The 19,319-nt window shown below is 43.9% G+C and overlaps 1 protein-coding gene across 1 annotated transcript in view; it reads right to left on the bottom strand.

Moving 5' to 3' along the window:
* LOC144508005 (tomoregulin-1-like) overlaps positions 1 to 19,319 on the bottom strand; it is a 267,687-nt gene that overhangs the window by 49,106 nt on the left and 199,262 nt on the right. The window contains exon 5 of the mRNA XM_078235707.1: positions 14,789 to 14,885. Coding sequence (XP_078091833.1) covers positions 14,789 to 14,885 — 97 coding nt within the window. The remainder of the gene's footprint in view (positions 1 to 14,788; positions 14,886 to 19,319) is intronic.

The raw sequence follows: 19,319 nt of genomic DNA, 5'->3' as shown, positions 1-19,319 counted from the left end.
AAGAAGTCTCACAACACCAGGTTAAAGTCAACGCATGTCAGTAAAGTAAACGCAAGTCATCACTCTCTCAATATGTCCTGCCACCTTCAAAGATTGATGCCTAAAGCATATGGGATCTTGGGCTTTATAAATAGAGGCATTAAGTACAAAAGCAGGGAAGTTATGCTGAATTATATAAAGCGCTGGTTAGGCCCCATCTGGAATGTTGTATCCAGTTCTGGTCACCACATTTTAGGAAGGATATAGAGGGTCTTGAGAGGGTGAAGGGGAGATTTCCCAGAATGATTCCAGGGATTTGAGGGAGGCGGGGTGGTGTTTGATGCAAAGTTAGGTTGTAGGATGACAGATCAGAAAGCCCAAAGTCTATTGTGAAGCCAGACTAGACCGTAATAATTTTTTCTATTTTGGCATAAATGTGAGAAAAGGATGCTTCACTCCAGGAGTAATTCCACTGACAAATTAGGAATCTTTATGGAATAGAAGGACCACCGCAGTCCAACGCCGGCATCTCCACATCACAAGAGAGTGATGAACGTGCACCTCAGCTTCTGCACACTTTTTACAACTGTGCCATTACGTCTGTATGCCCTCCTCCCATCCCTTCTGCCGAATGCATCGCCTCATATTTCTCTGTATTAAATTCCACCTATCCTTGGACATTCATTCTGTTAGCCTAGCCCACCTATGTCCTGATGCAGTACAACTCTAACAAAATGAAACAGGTTAACTTGCTAACTATTTTTAAAGTGGGGATTAAATCTAAAAGAGAACAATTGCTTAATTGGAACTGAATAATAATAAGTTAGAAGTTAGGAGTTCTTTCTTTTCATGTTTAAAGATGGTTCAATGGTTAAGAGTTAAATTGAATTGAATTGAATTGAACTCTTAACCAAACACGCCAAGTGTCCTCTTCTTTGGTAAACAAAAGCTCATTCAGCCTCCTGCTAAATAAACACTTACATGGCTAAAGTGAATAATTATCCTGCTTTCCATCATCTGCTGTATCCCTACCAGAAAAAAACACTTGTTTGTAACAAAATACTGAATCTAAGAGTGCGGTTACAAGTGGTGTACCTCAGGGATCTGTTTTGGGGCCACTGCTGTTTGTAATATTTATTAATGATCTGGATGAGGGTATAGTTGGGTGGATTAGCAAATTTGCTGATGACACCAAAGTCGGTGGTGTGGTAGACAGTGAGGAAGGGTGTCGTAGTTTGCAGGAAGACTTAGACAGGTTGCAAAGTTGGGCCGAGAGGTGGCGGATGGAGTTTAATGCGGAGAAGTGTGAGGTAATTCACTTTGGTAGGAATAACAGATGTGTTGAGTATAGGGCTAACGGGAGGACTTTGAATAGTGTGGAGGAGCAGAGGGATCTAGGTGTATGTGTGCATAGATCCCTGAAAGTTGGGAATCAAGTAGATAAGGTTGTTAAGAAGGCATATGGTGTCTTGGCGTTTATTGGTAGGGGGATTGAATTTAGGAGTCGTAGCGTTATGTTGCAACTGTACACAACTCTGGTGCGGCCGCACTTGGAGTACTGTGTGCAGTTCTGGTCCCCACATTACAGGAAGGATGTGGAGGCTTTGGAGAGGGTGCAGAGGAGGTTTACCAGGATGTTGCCTGGTATGGAGGGGAGATCCTATGAGGAGAGGCTGAGGGATTTGGGATTGTTTTCGCTGGAAAGGCGGCGGCTAAGAGGGGATCTTATTGAAACATATAAGATGATTAGAGGTTTAGATAGGGTGGATAGTGATAGCCTTTTTCCTCTGATGGAGAAATCCAGCACGAGGGGGCATGGCTTTAAATTGAGGGGGGGTAGTTATAGAACCGATGTCAGGGGTAGGTTCTTTACCCAGAGGGTGGTGAGGGATTGGAATGCCCTGCCAGCATCAGTAGTAAATGCGCCTAGTTTGGGGGCGTTTAAGAGATCCGTAGATAGGTTCATGGACGAAAAGAAATTGGTTTAGGTTGGAGGGTCACAGTTTTTTTTTAACTGGTCGGTGCAACATCGTGGGCCGAAGGGCCTGTTCTGCGCTGTAATGTTCTATGTTCTATGTTCTAAGAGCAGTCCCCCCTTAAACCTGAAATATATTAATAGCACAGTATCATCACAGTTGGAAAGGCTGAAGTTGATCTCCTTGTAGCAAATGAGATTGTGGGGAGATTTGATGGAGATGCACAAGATTAGGACAGGCAAGGAAAAACTCTTCCCGTTGGCTGATATTATATAAGGACTGAAGGACACAGATTTAAGATTTTGGACAAGAAATGCCAGAGGAATGTGAAGAAGAGGTTTTTTATGCAATGACTGGTAATGAACAGGGATTCACTGCCCATGAGGGTGGTGGAAGAGGAAACAATCAGCGTTTCCAAACAGAAACTGGATGTACAGTGTTTTCAGTGTTACCGGTACTGAGTGAAGGAATGGGACTGACTGGATTGCTCTGCGGGGAGCTGGTATGGATTCAATGGACTGAATGGCCTTTTTCTCTGCCATAAATGAGTCTATAACATCCAAATCTTGGTTTGACTTGCTGTAATCCTGGCTGCATGTATAAATCTTTACATCAATTGTCTGTGACTATCTTTTGTCTGTGACTATCTTAGAAAGAAGTTTAACAACACCAGCTTAAAGTCCAACAGGTTTATTTGGTAGCAAAAGCCACACAAGCTTTCGAGGCTCTGAGCCCCTTCTTCAGGTGAGTGGGAATTCTGTTCACAAACAGAACTTATAAGACACAGACTCAATTTACATGAATAATGGTTGGAATGCGAATACTTACAACTAATCCAGTCTTTAAGAAACAAAACAATGGGAGTGGAGAGAGCATCAAGACAGGCTAAAAAGATGTGTATTGTCTCCAGACAAGACAGCCAGTGAAACTCTGCAGGTCCACGCAACTGTGGGAGTTACAAATAGTGTGACATAAATTCTGATTCTAGGATCGCATGATAAAGACTCAGGAGGAAAAAAGCAGAAATATTTATGTGAAATAGTGTGACATAAACCCAATATCCCGGTTGAGGCCGTCCTTGTGTGTGCGGAACCTGGCTATCAGTTTCTGCTCCGCGACTCTGCGCTGTCGTGTGTCGCGAAGGCCGCCTTGGAGAACGCTTACCCGATATTCGGGTAAGCGTTCTCCAAGGCGGCCTTCGCGACACACGACAGCGCAGAGTCGCGGAGCAGAAACTGATAGCCAGGTTCCGCACACACAAGGACGGCCTCAACCGGGATATTGGGTTTATGTCACACTATTTCACATAAATATTTCTGCTTTTTTCCTCCTGAGTCTTTATCATGCGATCCTAGAATCAGAATTTATGTCACACTATTTGTAACTCCCACAGTTGCGTGGACCTGCAGAGTTTCACTGGCTGTCTTGTCTGGAGACAATACACATCTTTTTAGCCTGTCTTGATGCTCTCTCCACTCCCATTGTTTTGTTTCTTAAAGACTGGATTAGTTGTAAGTATTCGCATTCCAACCATTATTCATGTAAATTGAGTCTGTGTCTTATAAGTTCTGTTTGTGAACAGAATTCCCACTCACCTGAAGAAGGGGCTCAGAGCCTCGAAAGCTTGTGTGGCTTTTGCTACCAAATAAACCTGTTGGACTTTAACCTGGTGTTGTTAAACTTCTTACTGTGTTTACCCCAGTCCAACGCCGGCATCTCCACATCATGACTATCTTAGAAGCCAGAGCTGAAGAGGACATCTTGGTAACCAAGAAGCCACTGTTTTTGGTCTTTCTCCTCCCTTAAATGATGATAAAACGATGAATTTCTGTAAAATGATACCGTTGTGATTACTGTGAGGGTAACAGGTGCTACTGTGCACAATTTTCTACTTCACAAACCACCCCATCAATGGAATGGTCCCCCATTGTTTTCATAAAGGCCATATTATTTGTGTCAGGCATAAGGACGGGCATATTTATGCCACTTATTATATCATGTACTTTAGGAACTATATCATACAGAAGAAAATGGAGTGAGTGCTCTCTGTGATGCTGGTCATTTTCCATGGGAAAAATCATTCTCACGGCCACGAACAGATGTGTCCTGCTGTATATATCAGACATCATGCAGATAATCTCTATAATTTCCCCTGAGGTGGCTTTGAATATTGTTTAAAAGTTCAAGGCTGGTCACCTTCAAAGTCACCAGTCAAGCTTTCTCTGGGTAACCATATTATCTGAAGGTGAGGCTGGAGGAGACAGCATATCTCATTTGACTGCCTCTGTACTGAAGGCCAGTTAGGTAGAGGCTGCTATCTACTTTGGTCTTTGCACTTCAGTGTACATCAACAATATAAATATATATATATGTTATAGATATATATATTTAAAATGGGCAGGATTTTCCATCCGTGCTGGTCCTAATGCTAGAAAATTGCATCCGAGGTCAACGGATTTTTGCATGGTCCATGTCCCACTACAATTCCCGTGGCGGGTGGGATGGGAAAATTCCAGCCAATGCTTTTCATACAGAAAAAACCTCTGATTTGCATCACAGAGATTAATTGGACAAAAATGGATGTCAAGCTAAAGAAGGAAATATTGGGTGGGGTTGGCCAAAGCTTTACTTCAAAGACAAAATTAAGTCAAAGGACTAGGATTTGAGTGGAGGAGTTAAAGGATGAGAGGGAGATGGTAAGGTGGTGAGACCAAATGCCAAAGTGTAAGGCCTATACTGCTGAAGACATGGATGGCCCACTGGTGGAGGAAAGAGCAGGTGAGGGGGTGGGTGTAGATAGTGAAAAAAATGCCACAAATAGCGGACTTGGAGAAGCAGAACATTTGGGAGGACAGCTGTAGGACCGTAAGTGTAAAAGAGATAGGAAAGGCGAGGCCGTGAAAGGTTTTAAACACAAAGTTGGGAATATTTAAATTGGAGGCACTGAGGGACAAGGAGCCAAAGTAAGAGCGGCACGGTAGCACAGTGGTTAGCACTGCTGCTTCACAGCTCCAGGGACCTGGGTTCGATTCCCGTCTCGGGTCACTGTCTGTGCGGAGTTTGCACATTCTCCTCGTGTCTGCGTGGGTTTCCTCCGGGTGCTCCGGTTTCCTCCCACAGTCCAAAGATGTGTGGGTTAGGTTGATTGGACATGCTAAAATTGCCCCTTAGTGTCTTGAGATGCATAGGTTAGAGGGATTAGTGTGTAAATATGTAGGGATATGGGGTTAGAGCCAGGGTGGGATTGTGGTTGGTGCAGACTCGATGGGCCAAATGGCCTCTTTCTGCACTGTAGGGTTTCTATGATTTCTATGATAATTCAGCAAGGACAGCGACGATAATTGAGTGGGACCTGGTGCAGGACAGAATCTGGCAGCAAAGTTTTGAATGACTTGAATTACAGAGAAAGTGGAGTGGTCAGTCAGCAAGGAGAGTTGCAGCTTTCGAACTGACCAAGATATAACTGAGTGGTTAAGAGTGCGCTTCTGGTAAATGTGGATTTGCGTTTGATCTCTCCTAAGATCTTCTTGCTCCTCGAAAGTGAGCAGTATGTGCAGATCCCTGGAAGAATTCCTATGATTGGAATAATGTGAGTTAATTTGCAGCTTTTAGGAATACTGAGCTGAAAAAAGCAGGCAAAACTAACGGAAAAAATGGAGAGTCAAAAATAAATGCAACTTCAAACAGAACAGAAGTTACAAAACCAATAAAGTAAGTTACAGCAGGAAGCAGTCCAACCCATTTCTATGTTAACAAGCTCTTGAAGGCCAGATGTGCCTTTTCAACAATGCTTATTTTGTTTGTGTTTTTTTTAAAAACGCATTCCCAGCGACGAGACCAGGAAATCATGACAAGAATTAATTTGATCCTTTGCATATTTTTTGTAGTCTTGCCAAAATTTGAGTTTTTTTTTCTCAAGAGCAACTTTCACTCAAAGGGAGCACATTGGAAAATCATATTCCATAAGAATCATAGGAGGAAGCGTCGCTCCTGATCCATGAACAATACTGGCACAATCAATCAATTGGATTAGAATATCTACGCTTCTATGGGCAGAAACGTTTGTAATGGGTTTTTTTAAAAAAAAGAATTGGTAATGGGTAATAATTGTACTTCCTACACTCAAACTACACTCGTGGCGGGATGTTCTGGCCTCGCGGTGGCAAAGCCTGCAGAGGTGAATACAATGGGCCAGCCAAATGTCGAAACCGGAAGATCCTAGTGGTGGGCGGAGATGGAAAATCCCGCTCTCCATCTCTTTCATTTAATGAATAAAATTACTTCATTTAAGCTACTTATTGTCTTTCATAGAAATCTGATTCTCTGCTCACCTCCCAAGCACTACCAACACTGAGATGGTGGTAATCCACCAGGTTCCATTGATCATAAGGAGATCCAGCCCCGGGGTATAGAATCATAGAATCCCTACAGAAATTTGGACTGTGGGAGGAAACCGGAGCACCCGGAAGAAACCCACGCAGACACAGGGAGAACATGCAGACTCCACACAGACAGTGACCCAAGCCAGGAATCAAACCCGGGTCCCTGGCACTGTGAGGCAGCAGTGCTAACCACTGTGCCACCATGGTTTAATAAACTTATCCTTACATACCAAGCACACTCATTTTTTGTTCATTCATGGGATGCGGGCATTGCTGGCACGGTTAGTAATTATTGCCCATCCCTCATTGTCCTTGAGAAGGGCAAGGTGAGCCAGATCCATTGCAGTCCATGTTGTGTAGGTACACCCACATGCTGTTAGGGAGAGAGGTCCAGGATTTTAACAGTTAAAGTGAAAGGATGGAGATATATTTCCAAGTCAGAGAATTTAGTGATGTTCCCATGCATTTGCTGCCCTTGTTTTTTAGGTGCTAAAGGTGTTGGTTTGGGAGGTGCTGTCAAAGTTGACTTGGCGAGTTGCTGCAGTGTATCTTGTAAATGCTATTCAGTGCAACTGTAGTGTGCTGATGGAGGGAGCGAATGTTTGAAGTGGTTGATGGAGTGTAGATCAAGCAGGATGCTTTGTGCTGGATGGCATGGAGTTTCATAAGTGTCGCTGGTGTATTCAACCAGGCAAGTAGAAATATTCCATCGCAGTCCTAATTTATGACTTGCGTACAGGCTTTGGGAGTCAGGAGGTGAATTACCACAGAATTTCCATCCTCTCACTTGTCCTTATAGCCACAGTACTTGTGTGGCTGGACTAATTGAATTCTCAATCATAGTGACCCCATAATACCATTGAACATCTTGGGGAGATGGTTAGATACGCACTTTTGAAGATGATCATTGCCTGGCACTGTATGGCATGAATGTTACTTGCCACTTATCAGCTAAAGCCTTAATGTTGTCCAGGTCTTGCTGCATACAATCGTAGACTGTTTCACTAGCTGAGGAATTGAGAATGGTGCTGAGTATTGTAATCCTCAGTAAATATGCTCGCTTTTAAACTCATGATGGAGGGAAATTATTGATGAAACAGCTAAAAACAGTTGTGCCTCGGATACCTACCCTGGGGAACGCCTGCAATGACATCCTGAGATTGAGATGTTTGTCACCAACAACCACAGCCATCTTCTGTTGTGTTAGGTTAGCTCCAGCTAGTGGAGAGGTTTCCATCTGTCCAACTCCCATTGACTTCAATTCTTCTGGTGCTCCTTGCTGCTACACTTAGTCAAATGCTGCCATGTTGTCAAGGGAAGACACTCTTAACTCACCTCTGGAATTCAGCTTTTGAATCCATATTTGGACAAAAGCTATAGTAAGGGCTATAGCTGAGTGACTTTGGCTGATTCCAAAGGAGTATCTCTGAGCATGTTATTGGTGAGTAAGCGCCACTCGTTAGCACTCTTAATGACAGCTTTTCATTTTTTTGCTGATGATTGAGAGTAGACTGGGCAGTAATTGGATGGGTTGTATTTTTCCTGCTTCTTTGTAAAAAGAACATATCTGGTTAATTTTCCACGTAGCTGAGCAGATGTCAGTAGCTATGTTGAAACAGTTTGGTTGGAGTGCACTAGTACTGGAACACAAGCTTTCAGCACCATGACTCAGATGCTGTCAGGTCCCATAAGCTTTGCAGTATCCAGTATGCTCAACTGCAACTTGTTGCCATGCGGATTGAATTGGCTGAAGGTTGGCATCTGTCTGGAGACAGCAGGTGGCCGAGATGGATCATCCACTTGGCACTCATGGCTAAAGATAGTTGCAAACCTGTCAACCTTGTGTGAACGCTCAAGGAGCATCCAGAGAACCATGGATTCCCTACAGTACAGAAGGATGACAGTTGGCCCATTGAATCTATAATGACTCTCCTGCAGAATATCCCACCTAAGCCCAACCCCACCTCCCCACCCTCCTCTCATAACCCCACGCATTTACCATGGCTAATCAACCTAACCTGCACATTATTGGACACTAAGGGGCAATTTAGCATTGCCAATCCACCTAACCTGCACATCTTTAGACTGTAGGAGGAAATATGGGCACCTGGAGGAAACCCATGCACATACGGGGAGAATGCAAACTCCACGCAGAAAGTCACCCTAGGCTGGAATCGAGCCCAAGTCCTTGGCGCTGTGGGGCAGCCATCGTGCCACCCAGGTCCTATTAAATGTTTAGATGTCCACCATAGTTCACAACAGGATATAGCAGGAGTGCAGAGTTTTGCTCTGATCTGCTGATTGTGTGATTTTTTTGCTCTGTCTGTAGTGTGCTTGTTCTGCTATTTAACATGCATATATTCCTGTCCATGAAATTGGCAATTCATTTTTAGGTAGGACTAATTCTGCTCCTGGCATGCTGTCCTACAATCCTCATTGTACCAGATTTGGTGCCCTGGTGTAATGGTAATCATAAAGCATGTTGGGTCATGAGGTTACAGAGTGTTGTTGAATACAATTATGCTGCTGCTGGTGGCTCACAATATCTCATGCATGCCTATTTTTAGGCTGCTGGATCTGTTCTGAATATATCCCATGTAGCACTCTGGTGGTGTTACGCAATATGATGAATAGGTCCTTATTGTGAAATGGGACTTTATCACCACAAGGACTGTGCAGTGGTCATTCCTACTAATACTGTCATGGGCAGATGTATGGCAAGTAGATTGGTAGATTTTTCCCTCATGTTCTCTCACCACCCAACTCGGGTCCATGATTCGCAGATATGTCCTTCAGGACCCGGCCTGTGCAGCCAGTAGTGAGTTATTGAGCCAGTCTTGGTAATGAACACTGAAGTACATCCTGTTCCTTTTCTCCTGTCAATGATTCTTTCCAGTGGTATTCAACATGGAGGACATGTGAACATATGGTTTAGGAGCAGAAGTAGGCCATTTGGTCCCTCAAGCCTGCTCTGAAATTCAATAAGATCATGGCTGATCTTATTGTGACCTCAATACCTCTTTCCTGCCTATTCCTATCACCTTTTTACTTTCTTGTTAGTCAAGAACCTATCTGCCTCTGTTTAAAAATATTCAATGAACGTGCTTCTCCCGCTCTCTGGAGAATTAAGAGAATTCCACAGACTCACGATCCTCTGAGGGAAAACATTTCTCCTTATCTTCATCTTCTGATTCATCTGATGGTAATCAGCAGGGGGTTGCATTGTCCAGGTTTTACCCAATGCCTTAGACTTCCACTTGCCCTGGAGTTAATGTTGAAACAAAGAAACATAGAAAATATGTTTCCAAAATACTGCAGGAGTGGGCCATTCAGCCCTTCGAGCCTGCACCACCATTCAATATGATCATGGTTGGTCATGCACTTTCAATATCCCCTTCTCGCTTTCCCTCCATAAAGATTCCCAGGGCCACTCCCTCATGATTGTACCACTGGTGAAACAGGACACACCCGGGGATGGTGATGGAAGTGTCTGGGTTGACACCATTGATCAGTTTGTTGCTTGCCTAGTCTCTGGGGCAGCTCTTGCAATTTTAACACAAGACCCCAGGTGTGGAGCGCTTTGTAGAGGCAACTGGGCTGGCATGTGCCTCTGTTTTTTCTGATGCCTAGGTTGGTGTGGTCCATCCAGTTTCTTTATCCTTATTTGACTTTTTGTAGCAGTTTGACACAACTGAGTGGATTGTTAGGCTATTTCAGAGATAGAAATGGGCTCTTTTCTTGGATAGTTTACTGCAGCTGTTTAAAGCAATGTTCTTTAAGGCTAACACAACTTTTCCTATTTTGGTGTTTCTCTTCCTGCTGGCTTTGAATTCTGCATATTTGTTTCAATATGGGAGTGCCAATGGGTGACATTATCTTGCCAGTTCCATTTCTTTGGCTTTTGTGTTCAAGAGGAGTAGGCCTTACAATCGTCACCTCTTTGAGTAAGAAGAGAATGGTACAGCTGACAAAGAGGTAGGCACAAAGTAGTCATCCCTTCAGCTACGGATATGTTCATGCAAAACTGTCTCAATTGTCACCTCCACTTGATCCAATAGTGTCCCAGTTGACCCAAAAATATGGCAAGTTTTTGGGTTCAAATTTTTGACATCACAAGACAGGATGCAAGAGAAAAAAGGAATTGGGCCCTGGGAAGCACATTCCTTCTCAATACCAGCTAGAATCTGCTCCATCATCTCCACTTTCACTAAGTTTCTGCCTGTGTGCACCCTCTCCGCTCCCTCCAAAAAAAGACAATAATTGAAGCATTAATTCAGGATGCTGATCTAATCTTAATAACACTGCATTCAATCAACAAGGCTTTTTGTACCCTGACAACCCTCAAACGTTTTGCTAATTGGATGTTCATGCAGAGGTGTTTTTTAAGGTGTTCACTCAGACAGAATTGACTGCCTTATCTGGGAATCTATAACGTAAACTGATAACTATTCATAGCTTGGTGGGAAATACAAATTGCTTCCAGTTTCAAGTCTTGCTTAGGGCTTGTTAATTTTATACCAATGTCTTTTGGTTCTGTGCTCACAGTCTAAGTATCTGCTTGCATTTGCATTATCCATTCCACGATGCGTTTCAAAAAATGGTTCTCCTGTATTCAATTTATTTTTTGTAATCGAAACAACTTTAGCCATATAAATCTCTTCTTATAATGCAGAGCTAAGTCTCTGAATCGTACTTGTTATTCTTTGAATCCTCTCTAATACATCAAGGTCTTTTGATCAACAATCACTGCAACTCTGCACATCTCCCTACAGAATTTCTGTTCATTTACAATCAACGTCCTTGCTATCCATGACCTTACTGTGGGATGAGGGTATTGACGTCTTGATTTTGTCTGAAATATGGCTTATGGGTGGTAACATGACATGCTGTTTATAGAGCTTCTCCACCTGGCTGTACCACCAGCTCTGCCCAGCGGCCACACAAAAGCTGGTAATTATCAAGTCACACTTTGATCTCATTCCATCTTCCTCTGGCTCTTTAAGTATCATATTTTGTTCAATCCCTTTTCTCTCTTCACGTCCCCCCCAAATAAAAATCTGCTCTCAGCCCTATGCTGAGATTCTCTTCAAATATTCCCTCTTGTTCCCCCTACAACTTCTGATTTGCAACTTCCTGGGCCTAACCCCATGGTCCGAATCAGGCCTGGGCAGAGGCAAGCAAGCTGAAAAAGTGGCAGCAACATTGTGTGTGTCAACATCCCACCTCAGGTCTGGTTGCCCAAACCTTCAGCGAGGGTGGAGGAGCGCGCAGGCCTGTAAACTCACTCACACTTCTTTTGAGGCCTATTAAGCTGGATAAGGCCTTGTTAAAAGCCCACCTTTCTGAAGATTAGCTGAAGGCAGGCATGGAGCAAGTCAGCGTTCGCCAGGGAGGCCAGAAAAGCTTCTGAAGCTATTTCTAAATGTTGATCATAGGTAGTTGTGAAGTAAAAGTTAGAGCAGCCCATCACAGTCAGGGGGGGAGACAGCATTAAGAACTTTGTCAGTTCAGGATGTTGTCACCCTCCTAGAGTTGTGTTTGCATCGGAGAAATGGACAGTTTGGATTCCACCTCAGCCCCAGGAGGGGTGCAGCTGGAAATGAGTGCTGTATCCTCAGATATCGAGGCCACTGAAAATGAGGAACAACAGTGGGCACAGGGAGGGTGGAGGTCTGGGCATCAAGAGGCCAGAGGAGAGGGATGAGGGGAATGAAGCAGAAGCAAACACTGCTCTGAGCACAGGATTTACAGACAGAGCTGAAGATACTTGGACATGAATGAGAATCATTACCAAAGGAGACTGTGACTCTCTAGGCAAATGAGGGGGTGGCACAGTGACATAATGGTTAATACAGTTATCACAGCGCCAGGGTTCAATTCCCAGCCTGGGTCATTGTCTGGGTTTTCTCCGGGTGCTCCGGTTTCCTCCCACATTCTGAAAGATGTGCTGGTTAGGTGCATTGGCCATGCTAAATTCTCCCTCAGTGTACCTGGTCACATGAGCTTTCGGAGAGCTGCTCCTCCATGAGGTGAGTCACTCCAAATAAACCTATTGGACTTTAACCTGGTTTTGTGAGACTTCTTACTGTTCAAATGGCCCAAGCAAACCTTTCATTGTCTCCCAGTATTTACTTCTGCTATGGAACCTATCACTTCACCCTCAAGCCTAAGGAATGCAGAGTTGAGTACAGTTGGTATACACCTGACTTGGTCATCCACTGTCAGATTAGGTTGTACCTAAACTTCCATTCATTAGTCTAGAATCATCCTGGAAAGCAAAAATAGCTTCGGCTTCTCCTTTCTCTTACCAGATGCATGCTTAAGTCCCTTAATTCTGACTTGTCCACCCACGGCTCCAACACGTGAAAAAAATGACAGCTTTTTTGGCATCAATAAATGGGCCGTTCTTTCACCTGTCTATGCTGTTTACCCTTGTTTATCAAGCTAAACCAAATCACCTGTGCTATAGATCCGCACATTCACCTCTTTCTCATTTTGCTCCACTCCCCATACCACCCACCCACCCTTCTTCACAATGCCTTTCTCTGGTCTTATTTAATATACGAGACTGGGTCCTGCTGCCTGCTCCCACTAAATTGCTGACCACACAGCTTCCCTTTGCAGTCCTGTGCCAGCTGATGTTGTAAATGCAAACTAAAGGTAAAGTCCCAGGTGACCATAGGTGCAATCCCCTTTGACGGGGAGAGCTGACTGGTGGTGATTTTAACCTGAGGATCACCTCTCGGGTGAGAGGCAAGGCTTCATGAATAACCTCAGCCGGAACTCAGGGGTCCCATCCAGATTGGGCATCCTGTGGTCAAAGAAGAACCCCCCGAAAGCCAGACCTGACCCCGCTGATAGATGCCCCCCTGCCCTACACAATGTCACACACCTCCCTCTCCTTTCAGGCCCTGGTGAGTCTCCCAAATATACCTTAATTCCAGGGTCTCTTCCAGCATTGCTGCTCCTGACCCACTGCAGCACCAGCAGTGGCCACTGCTTCTGGTGGTGTTGCAGGGAATGGAGAGTTGCCGGCCCTCTGATGGCCACCAGCTCTTGGAAGAAGGGCCTCTGCCCTTAAAGAAGAAACTCCAACACTCGGCAGTGAACTGCCTGATGGTTATTGAATCTCCGCAGGACTTCCAAAAGTGGCTTTGGTTGGGTTGTCCCTGGCCTTTTGGTTGCATGTCCATTCAATTTAGCCCAGATGAATTCACTCAAAACTGACTGATGAGTAACACAGAACCTTTGAGAGATGGATGTACTTTCCTTGCAGAAATTTATTGCAGGTGTAATGAACTGTATCATCATATGCAGATTAAAGTCATACATTTGATTTATTACAGAGTCATATTTCCATTCTATCATGAGTACATCAATGATACACTTTTCCCATTTGATAAACTTTCCAAGAAGTTTTCATATTATAGTTGAGTGTGAAATGACAACGTAGGATTAGACTGTAATTGTGAAACTGTCTACCGAGAAAGATGCAGTGATTTGTAGTTTCACAATGATGAATATACATGCTCTTGTTCTGTACCTGATTTAAGATTGGCATGCCAAAAAAGAAAGCCAATCTGGTTCAGCAAACATTAGTTTTGTGAGGTTCAATGCTGCCTGGTAGATGTGCTCCATGAGGATTCCTGTGTCCTATATCATTGGAGCATTGCTTCATTACAAATGGAGTGTCTCCTGGCTCCTTTGGGATGTAACTCCAATCTGGTTTTTATATTGAAGGTGGGTATGATTTTGAACTCTGCTGCTGTGGGACAGGTCCATAGCGGCAAGCTCTCCGGATCTACATGCTAAACCCTACTTTAAACGGCAAAAAATACTGTTCACATTTAAGTAACTTAGCATAATGGGGAAAAAATAGGCCATTATATATTAGAGAGAATCCAACAAAATAGACCACAGCCTAACCTGAAGATTTTCAGCAATGAAAATGCAGTTTGGTTTAATCTGTATTTTTATTTTCCCATTATCCTTTCCTATATTTTTATATTTGCCCTTACTTAATTCTTCTGATTTCATTTCCATTTTAGCTCTCATATGCATGTTGTTTCAACTTTCCATGCTGCCCATTTTTAATCAATAGAGCTTTACACAATCCAATATAAATCCAGTGTGTGGCATGGGAGTTAAAACAGTCATCCATCTATAACCCTCCTGTGCAAAAGGCTCATCAGTCAATGCAGTCTCATTCACAGCGTTGCTGTAGATAGCAAGGACAGCACATATCTACCTAAAACTATCCCTACAGAGAAAAAAAATCATAGCTTGCAAATTAGATCACAAGATGAAATGTGTGAATTTTCTAGTTCAGGTTTTCAACTGACGCACAAATAATTGCTATTTGTTTTGATTAGAAATGCAGAGTTATTAATGCTTTTTGTTTTACCCCTACAGTTATGTTGCCTCTGCTGTACATTTTGAAAGATAAATTACCAGACATCCTCTGCATCTTCATCACATTCAGCTCCATACTTGCATTTTCCACATTTCACGTGTTTTTGCCGTCTTTCTGTTCCTGAGCCTTCGTACTCTGCACAGAAATAATTGTTGAGATAATTAGATGTTCCTGACAATATATTTCAAAAAAAAATCAAAATAGCAACAAACTTCTTTTGACTTTGTGTAATTTTGTGCATAACTAAGGAAAATGTCTGTTCGCTGATCAAACACACCTGATAACATGATACACCTCAACTCGCAGAAATGGGTGTGGAGATTGCAATGTGGGATTGACACACGCCCATTCCTTCCAATGTAGGTGGTACTGTCTGCCAGACTAAATGATAGAAGCATGCAGCCTACTGCTAAACACATTGTCGAGTGACTTCAAGCCTCAGCAGCAGGCCAAACTTTGTGTGAGGCTAGCAGCACTCAAAGCCAACCTGCATCACAGTTGCGTAGTGGTATTGTCACTGGGCTAGTAATCCAGAGACCTAGGGTAATGCTTTGGGGATTCAGGTGCGAATCCTACCATGGCACATGGTGAAATTTGAATTCAATAAAAATCTAATGATGACCATGAAACCATTGTCAATTATTGTAAAAAAAAATTTGGTTCACTAATATTCTTTAGGGAAGGAAATCTCTTGTCCTTACCTGGTCTGGCCTACATGTGACTCCAGATCCACAGCAATGTGGCTGACTCTTAATTGCCCTCAGGGATGGATAACAAATGCTGACCCAGCCAGCGATGTCCCCATCCCATGAACACATTTTTAAAAAGGAAGGTCTGCAGCAAGTGCTGGAAGTGGCTTGGAAAGGGTATCTTAACTTGCAAGAAGACAGCGTTATCAGGCCTTGCTGCAGACGGTGGACAGAAGGAGAGAGGTTCTCTATCCATAACAGGGTCTGCTAGCCGTGCAAACAAGATTTGTGAAGGCAGTGGGAGAAGATAGTCATCACTGTCAATATAAGCAGAGCAGTCCTAAGACCTAGACACCGTGTGAGAAGAAGTTTAATGACCTGACGTGCAATTCATCCTCAAATGCCACATCCTTACAGCTTAGTTACTATTCTGACAAACTGCTTATTTCAGCACTCACTTCACTCACCAATCAATAATCTCTATCAGTAATTATTCATACCTAGCATTCATAGCCTTACCTCACCTTCACACAGAGAACTGCTGCAAGTCACCCACATCTCACAGCTAGCTATTCTACCTCGACAACCACATCACTCAAACACATTGCACCTGCTGTAATCTGGATCAATGACTTGGATGAAGGGAATGACTGAATGTAGCCATATTTACTGATGATATGAAGGTGGGTGGGAAGCCAAGCTGAGAGGAGGACACAAGGGGTCTGCAAAGGGACACAGATGGGTTAAGTGGGTGGACAAAAAATTGGCAGATGGAGTATAATGTGGGAAATGTGAGGTTGTCCTCATTGGCAGGAAGAATAGAGAAGCAGAACATTATTTAAATGGAGAGAGATTGCAGAATGCTGCAGTACCGAGTGATCTGGTTAGAACATCGGAACATAGGAATCAGGAGCAGAAGTCAGCACATTCAGCCCTTCGAGCCTGCTCTGCCACTCAATCAGATCATGGCTGAACTCTCCCTGGTCTCAAATCCACCTCCCCACCTGTTCCCCCTATCCCTTTAACCCATTTTAAAATCAGAAATATATTTATCTCCTTCTTGAAACCATTCAATGATTCAGACTCCACTGCGCTGTCAGGCAGCGAGTTCCACAAATTCACTACCCTCCGTGAGAAGTAGTTCCTCCACATCTCAGTTTTAAATCTACCACCTTTCAACCTATACCTGTGACCTCTTGTTCTAGATTCACATGAGGAGTGTGATATTTGTATTGGAAGAAGTTCAGAGAAGGTTCACAAGGCTGATTCCTGGGATGAAGGGTTTGTCTTATGAGGAAAGGTTGAGCAGGTTGGTTCTATACTCATTGGAGTTTAGAAGAGTAAAAGGGAACCTTACTGAAACATATAAGATTCTGAGAGGGCTTGACAGAGTAGATGCTAAAAGGATGTTTCCCCTTGTGGGGGAATCTAGAACTAGGAGACGCAGTTTGAAAATAAGTAGTTTCTCATTTAATACAGCAACGAGGAGGAATTTCTTCTCTCAAAGGATTGTTACTCTTTGGAATTCCCCAATTCTCCATTTGCCCCTCTGCCACTGCCAGGCTGCAGAGGTAAGGTCCTCCAAGGTCCTTGGGGTTTGGTGGGCTTGGGCTGGGGGCAGGTGGGCACTCACCCCTGGGATGGGGGTCTCATGACTGGACTGCCCCGTCTAGGCCTGGCAGACCTGAAGGTCACCCCTGGGATAGTGATTTCGCAGCAAAGGAGGGGCCACTGTCATACTGAACAGAACGGATTACTGAAAAGAAGGGTACCGACAACTGAACAACGAGGAACACTACAGACAGTTACCCGCAGATCCGACCAAAGAACACACCAGTCAACTCAACAGACTGATCAAGACCTTTGATCCGGACCTTCAGAGCACCCTCCGTGCTCTCATCCCACGTACTCCCCACGTTGGAGATTTCTATTGCCTCCCGAAAATACACAAGGCCAACACACCTGGCCGTCCCATCGTATCAGACAATGGGACCCTGTGTGAGAACCTCTCCGGCTACATCTAGGGCATCCTGAAACCTATTGTACAAAGAACCCCCAGCTTCTGTTGCGACACTACGGATTTCCGACAGAAACTCAATACACATGGAGCAGTTGAACCAGGAGCACTCCTCGTCACAATGGATGTCTCGGCACTCTACACTAGCATCCCCCATGACAATGGCATTGCTGCAACTGCCTCAGTACTCAACGCCGACAACAGCCAATCTCCAGATGCAATTCTACAACTCATCCGCTTCATTCTGGACCACAATGTCTTCACCTTCAACAACCAGTTCTTCATAAGAAGTTAAGGACATCAGAACATAAGAACCAGGAGCAGGAGTAGGCCATCTGGCCCCTCAAGCCTGCTCCGCCATTCAATAAGATCATGGCTGATCTTTTTGTGGACTCAGCTCCACTTACCTGCCCGCTCACCATAACCTTTAATTCCTTTACTGTTCAAAAATTTATCTATCCTTGCCTTAAAAACATTCAATGAGGTAGCCTCAACTGCTTCACTGGACAGGGAATTCCTCAGATTCACAACCCTTTGTGTGAAGAAGTTCCTCCTCAACTCAGTCCTAAATCTGCTTCCCCTTATTTTGAGGCTATGCCCCCTAGTTCTAGATTCACCAGCCAGTGGAAACAACTTCCCTGCTTCTTTCTTATCTATTCCCTTCATAATCTTATATGTTTCTATAAGATCTCCCCTCATTTTTCTGAGTTCCAATGAGTATAGCCCCAGCCTACTCAGTCTCTCCTCATAAGCCAACCCTCTCAACTCCAGAATCAACCTAGTGAATCTCCTCTGCACCCCCTGCAGTGCCATATCCTTTCTCAAGTAAGGAGACCAAAAATGTACACAGTACTCCAGGTGTGGCCTCACCAGCACCTTATACAGCTGCAACATAACCACGCTGTTTTTAAACTCTATCCCTCTAGTAATAACGGACAAAATTCCATTTGCCTTCTTAATTACCTGCTGCACCTGCAAACCAACTCCTTGAGATTCCTGCTCAATAACTCTCAGGTCTCTCTGCACAGCAGCATGCTGCAATTTTTTACCATTTAAATAATAGTCCATTTTGCTGTTATTCCTACCAAAATGGCTGACCTCACATTTACCAACATTGTACTCCATCTGCCAGACCCTCGCACACTCACTTAGACTATCTATATCCCTTTGCAGACTTTCAGCGTCCTCTGCACACTTTGCTCTGCCACCCATCTTAGTGTCATCTGCGAATTTTGACACACTACACTTGGTCCCCAACTCCAAATCATCTATGTAAATCGTAAACAATTGCGGTCCCAACACTGATCCCTGAGGCACACCACTAGACACTGATCGCCAACCAGAAAAACACCCATTTACCCCCACTCTTTGCTTTCTGTTAGTTAACCAATCCTCTATCCGTGCTAATACATTACCTGTAACACCGTGCACCTTTGTCTTATGTAGCATTGTCAAATGCCTTCTGGAAATCCAGATACATCACATCCACAGGTTCCCCATTGTCCACTGCACATGTAATGTTCTCAAAGAATTCCACCAAATTAGTCAAACATGACCTTCCCTTTATGAACCCATGCTGCGTCTTACCAATGGGACAATTTATATCCAGATGTCTCGCTATTTTGTCCTTGATGATAAGATTCAAGCATTTCCCCTACTACAGAAGTTAAGCTAATCGGCCTATAGTTATCCGCCTTTTGTCTACCTCCTTTTTTAAACAGTTGCGTCACATTTACTGTTTTCCAATCTGCGGGAACCACCCCAGAGTCCAGTGAATTTTGGTAAATTACCACTAGTGCATTTGCTATTTCTCCTGCCATCTCTTTTAGTACCCTGGGATGCATTACATCAGGACCAGGATAC

This window comes from Mustelus asterias, chromosome 2 (genome assembly GCF_964213995.1).
Source record: "Mustelus asterias chromosome 2, sMusAst1.hap1.1, whole genome shotgun sequence".
Lineage (NCBI taxonomy): Eukaryota > Metazoa > Chordata > Chondrichthyes > Carcharhiniformes > Triakidae > Mustelus > Mustelus asterias.
Note: the sequence above shows the minus strand (reverse complement) of the source record. Positions and strands in the feature narration are given on the sequence as shown.